The sequence below is a fragment of the Asparagus officinalis genome, chromosome 2 (assembly GCF_001876935.1).
Source record: "Asparagus officinalis chromosome 2, Aspof.V1, whole genome shotgun sequence".
Lineage (NCBI taxonomy): Eukaryota > Viridiplantae > Streptophyta > Magnoliopsida > Asparagales > Asparagaceae > Asparagus > Asparagus officinalis.
The window spans coordinates 1278317-1288257 of NC_033795.1; the positions used below are offsets into that span (position 1 = coordinate 1278317).

The 9941-nt window shown below is 38.8% G+C and overlaps 1 protein-coding gene across 1 annotated transcript in view; it reads right to left on the minus strand.

Annotated features, from left to right (window-relative positions):
* LOC109829832 (ultraviolet-B receptor UVR8-like) overlaps positions 1-9861 on the minus strand; it is a 16962-nt gene extending 7101 nt beyond the window's left edge. Inside the window, exons 1-7 of the mRNA XM_020396884.1 lie at positions 9543-9861; positions 3310-3383; positions 3120-3204; positions 2513-2638; positions 2156-2413; positions 1772-2011; positions 528-571 (exon numbers count right to left, since the gene is read on the minus strand). Coding sequence (XP_020252473.1) covers positions 528-571; positions 1772-2011; positions 2156-2413; positions 2513-2638; positions 3120-3204; positions 3310-3383; positions 9543-9753 — 1038 coding nt within the window. The 5' untranslated portion in view covers positions 9754-9861. The remainder of the gene's footprint in view (positions 1-527; positions 572-1771; positions 2012-2155; positions 2414-2512; positions 2639-3119; positions 3205-3309; positions 3384-9542) is intronic.

Sequence of the window (9941 nt, forward strand, 5' to 3'; positions counted from 1 at the left end):
TGTTCCATGTAACTACTACTAAATTAGAAAAGACAAAAAATAAGCTCCAATTAATCCTTTCCTCCTCTTTGTGAACTGATTAATTTCATGTTGGACTCAGAATTATGATTGAGGATTTTTGAATAGTGACTTCACTATACTGACTAATTTCATGCTGCCGAATAAGACTTATGATTGAAGATTTTTACTATAGCAGCTACCCTACACCACATTACCAATTCAAATACAGTCAGATTACGGTTAAATTCTAAGAACATATCCTTCTATAAGGATACAATTTAGTTTTTGGATTTTAAAATCTTGTTTAAAAATAGGTTAAAACAAGTTGACTTTTTTCCAGGATTGGAATCCTGGCAACCTCAACACTTCCTGACATCTAGAGCCCCCTCAGTTGGTCAAGTAAAAACAAATTTTACCATAGGAAATTATGTATGACACAGATCATGACAAGTTCCACAAGTATTGAAATAAATGCATGTCTGTAGTTGAATATTATACTCTAAAGGAAATAAATCAAGTAATTGTACCTGTCCATAAAGTCCCCAACCAAAAGTAAGAATCGCTCCTGTATCTGCATAATGTAAATATATTAGCTGCATTAAGAAGATGAAGATCTAGAGGAAATATAGTATCAGAACGAGAGAAAATAAGTGCAAATTAATTAGTAATTGAAGCATGCACAACTTGTATAGAGAGATCAAATAACAGCAACAAAGGATTCATGAAAGATGATTTAGTTTTAAGGTTTAGTATTCGACTGGATTGTCAATCAGTGTGGATGCATCAGACAAGTGTATATTCATGGCATGGTGCAATTTCACAAATCAAAATATTAGCTGTAGGAAAATAGATTGTGAACTTAACATCTGCAGACCGACATATACTGTTCATTATTAAAGATGAAGGACCTAAGAAAAATAAGCAAAATCCACAGAAATTACGCCACGTGTATTTCTTACCCTCTTTTCTTTTCCTGAGGGCCAAGTTAAGTTTTTCATTGGTGTTTCCCTCAGAATTTGTACTAGGTTACTAGTTTTATAAAATTAGTCAGTTTGGTTATTTTCTTAAAAAACAATTGTTAGCTCTCAGCATTTTTTGCTATTTATACATCTAAACCCTATCAACCAATGCCTCTTTGGATCTTCAATGCACACAGCTTGCAGACATTATATATCCTCCAGTGTTCATAATACAAACTTTTGATGACCATTAGACGTTTTAGTCAAACTTCATTTCCTTGTGTTCAAGTGGTCGAAGGCAAATATTATATTTTTTTTACTTTATTTTATTTTATTTGGGAGTGGGGGAGTGGGGGTGGGCAGTATAGCCTATCTGGGCCCTTGGCAGAAACCTTTATCACCATAGAGCAACAAAACAGATCAAGCATTAAATGTTCTCATAGAGAACAAAATCCATCTTTTCCATGAATAAGATCAAAGGAATTAGTTGTTTTTTCTCCAGAAATGGTTATGTTTATTCTTTCCACTTACAACAAAGGAAAAGTCAATGCCGCTGTTACACTCTCTTTATCTTCTACAAGAGTAATCACACTAAAGACAACTCGGGTATGATAATAGATCTTCACTTCTAACATTGAGACTATATTAAGAAGTTATTAGTGCTCATAACATTAAGATATTATCACTCAACGCTATGCGATCATTTTGCAGCTAAAATTAGCGGAAGGTACACCCCTTTCTTGACATTGATCTAGCCACATTTTCCAATATATGAAAGGAAAATTGCTCCTAGATAATTACAAGATACTAACCTGTAATAACAGCACTATGGCGACCTCCACATGTGATAGCTTTCACACGACGCCCAATCACTGTAAAGATCTGTCCATCGGAATTTGCATTTGCTTTTGTAGGTGCTGCCGATTTGTCCTTACCATGCGCAGCTGACTCAACACAAGGTACAGGATGAGGAGATGAAACCATACGAACACGGGAACCCAGACCAAGTTGCCCTTCCCCTCCATAGCCCCAACCCCACACCTGACCTGCATCTGAAACCTTGGACATAATAGAAAGCATCAACATTTTCAGATCCTAACATGTACGTAGATCCTCAAGCCCCGAAACATGATTGAGAATTATCACACACAAGGAAACGATGATCATATTATGACTTATCACAGAAGTAGAATTACCTGACAAAGCGAGTGTATGCCTTCCTCCAGCTGCAACAGCGGTGATCCTTACTCCTGAATTGAGTGTCACCAAACATGGAGGTGCTGACAGAGCTTCATCACCAGAACTCGAGCTTTCGGGGACTTGTTTTGCTGATGATACTCTCCTACGCTTTATACTTTCCTCTCCAATTTTGCTGCTTTCTTGGCTAGATACTGTCCCGATACTTGTTCCTGAAGCATGTGATTTGGTGCCAGAAACATGTGATCTAGGGCTCACTGCAATTCAGTTGCCTTTCATTACATTCCTCAACAAGCAATTCAAAGCATTAAGTTTTCTATTTAGATTGAATATATTGAGATATCTGCTGACATCACCTTGGTCATTCAGCAAGCTACTCTGTTTTTCATCCTTTTCTGACGATTCCCCCATTGATTGGTCTCCAATAGACTTCCCAGATGGAACACATTCCTTCCAACCCCATGTGTAAACTTCTCCCTGAGCTGATATAAGAGGAAGAGGAACAAAAGACAATGGTTTGTTAATTTGAAAAAGATAAGAGCGATGTTTGTGCCAACAAGTTCACTTCAGATTTTAGCTCTAATTGAAGTAACTAAATTACGCATATAGTTCACAATCTAGTTTGTTTCACAGTAGCATTAGGTGCTAATACCTATATATTGAACTGTGGTAGATTAAATCCTTTTTAAGAACATATTAATATGATCCAATAACTGGTGATTCTACTGAGACGTTTCCTGCTAAAAAAACTTCACAGTATAGGTTATAATGGTCATTAGTTCTCCTGTAGAACTTCTGCTTTTGAAGCAATGTAATGCTTCTTCCTATAACCAAGCTTGGGAGAGAGCCTTATAGGAGGATGTCCTCCATAGTTTGCTCAAAACATTTCTATAAATTAGATGGATCACAACAAGTTCTAAACTGAAATGTGATTTATCAGAACAAAAGTAACTATTTAAATACCTGTTACTGCCACACAGTGAGCCCATCCTGCTGCTGCCCTCACGATTGTTGCTTCATTTGGCAAAGGAAATGCTTCTGGGATTTCCTGCATAGTGAATATGCAGACGTTTGGCACTTATATAAAAATGTTTGTAATAACTGGAATAAAAAATAGATGAAAAACAACAATGCAAGGACCACCTATCGGTACCTCGTGTTTTCCTGCCGCCACGTAACTCTGACCCATATCATCTGTTGAACCCCATGTATAAAGTTTGCCTGATTCTGATTGAAGAGAAAAATACAAAAGAACATTAATCATCGAACTAGCACTCTCTTATCAAACAGCTAACTGTTAGTCTAAGGGATGTAGACTCAAAGCTGGAATCAAACAAATTGTTGGATAGCAAGTTTTCTAATCTGTTTTGGTAACAATATTCTTAATCTGTTTTGGTAACAGGTTATTAGGATTCCTAATTTGTTTTATTTTTTGGTTTTAGAATTCCTGGTCTGTTTTGGTTTTAGGTTTTCTATATATATGGAACGCCTTAGAAGAGATTAGACATCAGAAAAGAGGGTTTTGAGATAATTCTTCAGAGAGATCTCAGAGAGATTAGATCCTATTTGTGGGCATTGTACTCTTCTTCGATATTAATCAAAGAATTGTGTGGTGTGATTCCCAAGGACGTAGGCACAATTGTCGAACCTCATTAAATCTGTTGTGCTCTTTTTTGTTTACTTTCCTGTACGTTTTTATATTTTATTTGTTGTGATTTTTTTTACTTTCCTACTCTCAAACACAAGGTCCGGAAGGACAAGAGTTCGTTTTGATTGTTTCGAATCCCCAACAACTGTATCAGAGCTTCGTTCAGAAGGATTGTAATTGTGAGAGTCATGACAGAAGAAAGCAAATCTAAGATCGAGAAGTTTGACGGTTCAGACTTCACCTACTGGAAGTCGCAGATGGAGGACTATCTTTACCAAAATGACTTGTATTGCCCGTTGATGGGCAAGACTAAGGGAAAGAAGAAAGAAGAGTCAAACGAGGATTGAGAGATATTAAATAGGAAGGCTTTAGGGTAAATCCGGTTGTCGCTCGCCAAAACAATCGCACACAACATATTAAAGGAGAATACGACAATGGGGCTTATGGAAGCGCTCACGAAATTGTATGAGAAACCGTCTACCGCAAACAAGGTGTATCTCGTCAAGACACTCTTTAATCTCAAGATGGCAGAATAACGTTCCTTCACAATGCACATCAGCAAGTTCAACACCATTGTTGATCAACTCATCTCCGTAGACATCACGTTCAATAACGAAGTGCAGGTCTTATTGATTCTATCGCAGTTACCGGATAGTTAGGTAGGTCGTATGACGACAATCAGCAATTCGACGGGGAAGGACAAGTTGAAACTAAGCGAGGTTGTTAGTATGATTCTATCTGAAGAGGTTAGAAGAAAATCGTCCGAATCAAAAGGTTCAGGTTCAGTCCTAAATTTCGAGCAAAGAGACAGAAACCAGAAGAAGAATTAGAACAGGAATCGGTCGAAGTCAAACTGGAAAGTAAGGCCTATCAAAGGGAAGTGTTGGAACTGCGGTCAGGAGGGCCATATGTCTTTAGTTTGTAAAGCACAAAAGAAGGATGCGAATAAACAGGAGTCATATCGTGCAGGATGCATTGATCCTAACTATGGACAGCGATTCTGATTCCTGGGTGATCGACTCAGGAGCCTCATTCCACGTCATTGCTAATAGGAAGCTTATTCATAACTATATAGCAGGGGATTTTGGGAAAGTATACTTAGGGGATAATGAACCTTGTAGTATTGTTGGAAGAGAAGATATGCAAATACAGTTGAAGGACTCCAAGTAGAACCTGAAGAACGTGAGGCACGTATCGAAGCTGAAGAGAAATCTTATTTCGGTTGGCCAGCTTGAAGCAGAAGGCTATGTTTCGACATTAATCGGGGATTCGTGGAGGATCTCAAACAATACTATGATTGTTATCCGAGGTAACAAAACGAAAACTCTCTACCTCACCTCACATGCGAGTGACACCCTCGCAATTATAACTAGCAAAGAGAGTACAGATCTGTGACATAATAGATTGGGATATATGAGCGAGAAGGGGATGAAGATTTTATATTCACAAGGAAAGCTAACCGGCATCGATTCCGTAAAAGTCGGTGTTTGTAAGGACTGCATCTTTGGAAAGCAAAAGAGAGTTAGTTTTCAGAACGGTGGAAGACCACCTAAAACTCAGAAGCTAGAGTTGGTTTATACTGACGTATGGGGTCCAGTTAGCGTGTCTTCTATTAGCGGTTCGGCGTACTATATCACCTTCATCGATAATCACTTAAGGAATGTGTGGGTATACTTCATGAATCACAAGTCAGAGGTGTTCGGGATCTTCAAGAAGTAAAAGTCCATGGTGAAGAACGAGACAAATCTAAAGGTGAAGTGTCTGAGATCAGACAACGATGAAGAATACGAGCTGGAGGAGTTCAAGAGGTTCTGTGCTCTAAATGGGATTCGTTTGAAGAGGACTACTCCAAGGACGTCGTAACAAAATGGCGTTTTAGAGAGGATTAACAGGATATTCACGGAACATGCCAGGAGCATGCGATTACATGCAGATTTGCCTAAGATATTTTGGACGGATGCGATGCATACGACAGCTTACTTGATTAATCATGGGTTATCAGTTCCATTGGATTACGGGATTCCAGAGGAGGTTCGGAGTGGCAAGAAGATCAACCTCTCACATTTATGAGTATTCGGTTGTGTGACATATATTCATATCAGTGACCATGTCAGGGACAAGCTAGAGACTAAGTCACAGAAGTGCACATTCATTGAATACAACATTGATAAGTTCGGATATCGTCTTTGGGATGAGAAGAACAGGAAGATCATCAGAAACAGGGATGTGATATTCAATGAGGAGGTGATGTACAAAAATAGGGATAGTACCGATGATAGCCAAAGCAGTGGGAGCAACACTACTGATACAGGTGGATCCGAGTACATGGATTTGGAAGAACTTCCAGATGGGGACGACAAAGTCAATTCTGATCGAAGAACGATGAAGATTCCAGGTGCAGAGACGACTACCCAGGACGTGGAGATTAGGAGGTCATTTAGGGTACCCAAACCGAATCTCAGATATCTCTTATCACTTGATTATTTGCTTTTGACAGATAGTGGAGAATCGAAGTGCTATGAGAATGCTATGCAAGTGAGTGAATCTCGACGGTGGGAGCATGCGATGCAAGAGGAGATGGATTCTCTACACACTAATGAGACATAGAAGTTAGTCCAGCTACCTGCACAGAAGAAAGTCTTGCATAACAAATGGGTCTATCGAGTCAAGCAAGAGAGTGATGAAAGCAAGAAATACAATGTCAGATTAGTCGTGAAGGGATTCCAACAAGGGGAAGGAGCGGACTATACGAAGATATTCTTCCGTTGTGAAGCTCACAACCATCAGAGTGGTGTTGACCTTAGTAGCTGCAGAAGATCTCTACATTCAGCAATTAGATATAAAAATTATATTTCTTCATGGTGACTTAGATGAAGAAATCTATATAAAGTAACATGTTGGTTTCATTGAAAAAGGAAAGAAAGAGATGGTGTGTAAGCTCAAGAAGAGCTTGTACGGATTAAAACATGCTTCGTGACAGTGGTATAAGAAGTTCGACAACTTCATGCAGAACAATGACTATAGGAGATGCAATTCAGATCATTATTGCTACTTCAAGAGATTCGAGTCCAGTTTTATCGTGTTATTATTGTATGTTGATGACATGTTAGTTACAGGATCATATTTAGAAGAGATAAATAGATTGAAGAAGCAGTTGGCAAACAAATTTGTTATGAAAGATCTGGATGCAGCGAAGCAGATTTTTGGGATGCGAATCAATAGAGATGAAGCTAAAAGGACGTTGAGGTTGAGTCAAGCTGAATACATCGAGAAGATACTTCAAAGAATCAGCATGCAGAATGCAAAGCCTATCAACACGTCCCTTGGAAGTCAGTTCAAGTTATCTGAGGAGTAATCACCCAAGATAGATGCAGAGAGGAAGCATATGAGTAGAGTACCATATTCGTCGGTCATTAGGAGTCTCATGTACGCGATGGTTTGTACGAGGTCGGATATCGCCCATGCAGTGAGAGTTGTGAGCAGGTTTGCAAGTAATCCAGGGAAGCAACATTAGGAGACTGTGAAGTAGATATTACGCTACTTGAGAGGGACTACGGATAAGTCACTATGTTTCAGGATGAAAGAGTTAGTATTACAGGGATACGTGGATGCGGACTTCGCCGGTGACCATGATACGAGATGGAGCACCACAGGGTATGTTTATACATTAGCGTCGACAGCCACGTCTGCAGAAGATTGTAACTTTGTATACAACTAAAGTTGAATATGTCATGGTGACTGAAACAAGCAAGAAAATGATTTGGTTGAACGGATGCCTGAAAGAGTTGGATCTGAAACAAGGGCGAGGAGTTTTTTATTATGACAGCCAGAACGCTATACATCTTGCCAAGAATCTAATATATCATGCCAGAATAAAACACATCGACGTACGATACCATTTTATATGCTCGTTGATTGAGGATGGAAAGTTACATCTAGAGAAGATTTTAGGGAGTCAAAATCCAACGGATATATTGATGAAAGCAGTGACCATTGACAAACTGGAAATGTGTGTAACTTCAGTTGGCCTTCATGTGTAGGAGAGGAAGGCGAAGCCACACCAGGAGGATCGTCGGGATCACCGGGTTGATGATTATTGAAGAATGAATTTTTTCCATGTAAGAGGATGTTTGCGAAGAAGGGAGAGTTCGGGTGAGCTCGTTGATTGTGCTTCGATCTCCAAGTGGGTGATTGTTAGTCTAAGAAATGTAGACCCAAAGCTGAAATCAAACAAATTATTGGATAGCAAGTTTCATAATCTGTTTTGGTAACAAGATTATTAATCTGTTTTGATAACATGATTCTTAATCTGTTTTGGTAATAAGTTATTAGGATTTTTAATCTGTTTTTTTTTTTTAATTCCTAGTTTGTTTTGGTTTTAGGTTTTCTATATATATGGAACGTCTTAGAAGAAATTAGACATCAGAAAAGAGGGTTTTGAGAGAATTCTTCAGAGAGATCTCAGAGAAATTAGATTCTATTTGTGGGCGGCATTGTAATCTTTTTCAATATTAATCAAAGAATTGTGTGGTGTGGCTCCCGAGGACGTAAGCACGATTGTCGAACAACATTAAATCTGGTGTGCTCTTTCTTGCTTACTTTTCTGTAAGTTTTTATCTTTTATTTGTTGTGATTTTTTCTACTTTCCTACTCTCAAACACAAGGTCCGGAGGGGCACAGGTTCGATTAGATTGCTTTGAATCCCCAACACTAACCTCAGTGACAAAAGAGATCTTCTGTTAAGCTAACACACCATATACCCATTAAATTACCATCGCACAAACATACATTGTGCAATACATTGGCATAGGTTAAATGACAACATCCTAAATAAGGCAATTGAAACTGTAGTTGCATGCCATTACTACAGTAAAATGTAATCTAAATCTAATTCAATCAATGATCTTTCCATGGAAAAACAGACTGTGTATATTTGTGAAGGCTTTATTTAAAAATGTATTCAAAGAAGACATAAAAATTATACTCAGAAAAAAGTAAAAGCATCACCGTTCCTAAAAAAACACTAGAGGTTGAAGAAATGTTAAGAAAAAAAAATTCAGCCCGCTACGACGAGAAAACTCTTTTGCCATGAAGTTGAAAATTTGCCCGAAAAGGGTATTTCCAGAACCTCTATTAACTAATCCAACACTTCTCCAGTAACTCAAAAGTTAGCTATTGAAAATAAAACTAAAATTAAGTCTAAGCTCCAAACAACAAGAGGAACAAGCAAAAATAAATAAAATGCGAACAGGTATCTTACGTAACACAGAATGGAGAAATCATCGTAAGGTAAGAGATCGATACGAAGAATTCAATGCCAGAAAAAGGTCAAAGAGTGACATTGAAAATAATTATTTCTCAAAAGGATAAAATCTAGCAAAAATAATCCTCTCCATTTCAAACAAAATGAAGAGAGCACCCTAGCCAACTCCTCTTAGGACTATTTTTTCATTCACTAGAACATCCAATAAACAGTCCACACAAATTCAACCTCTCTGTCAAATAACTTCCACATGAAAGAAAGGAGAAAATTATACATCAGGTTTAGATCAAAACGTTACCAGAAACAGCCCAATGTTTTTCTAATAAAGAAGAGAGAACAATTTCATTCACTAAAAAGATCCAACAGTTTGTCTATCTCTACTGACCACTGGCCAAATTATCCACAGATCAACAAAAAAAAATCGCATTTTTACTGAAAAAAAAATAGAACATCAGATCAGATCGGAGGATGATACCAGAAACAGCCATAGCAAACCCACAGCCGCCGCCACAAACATCCCTCCAAGAATCTCCGGCCGCAGATTCCGGCATCGAGACCTCCGCCGGCGACAGCAGCGGCGATCTCTGAGGCGAGACTCCGGGCAAATACCCCCACATCAGCACGGCCTTCTCCTTCCTCTCGACATCCTTTCCGTTCTCATCCATCTCATCTCCTTCACCATTCATCAAATCGATCGATCTCGACGGGAGCTTCTTTCTCTCTTTCCTTCCTTCTTCGGATTGAGCCGGTCGATTTTGGGTTCTCGAGTGAAGGGTAAAAGGAAGGCTGAGCCCTAGAATGAGCGTATCATTTTCTTGGGGATGGGGTTGCCACGTAGGACGAGCCACGTGGTGGTCCCCGCACACGTGGCGGT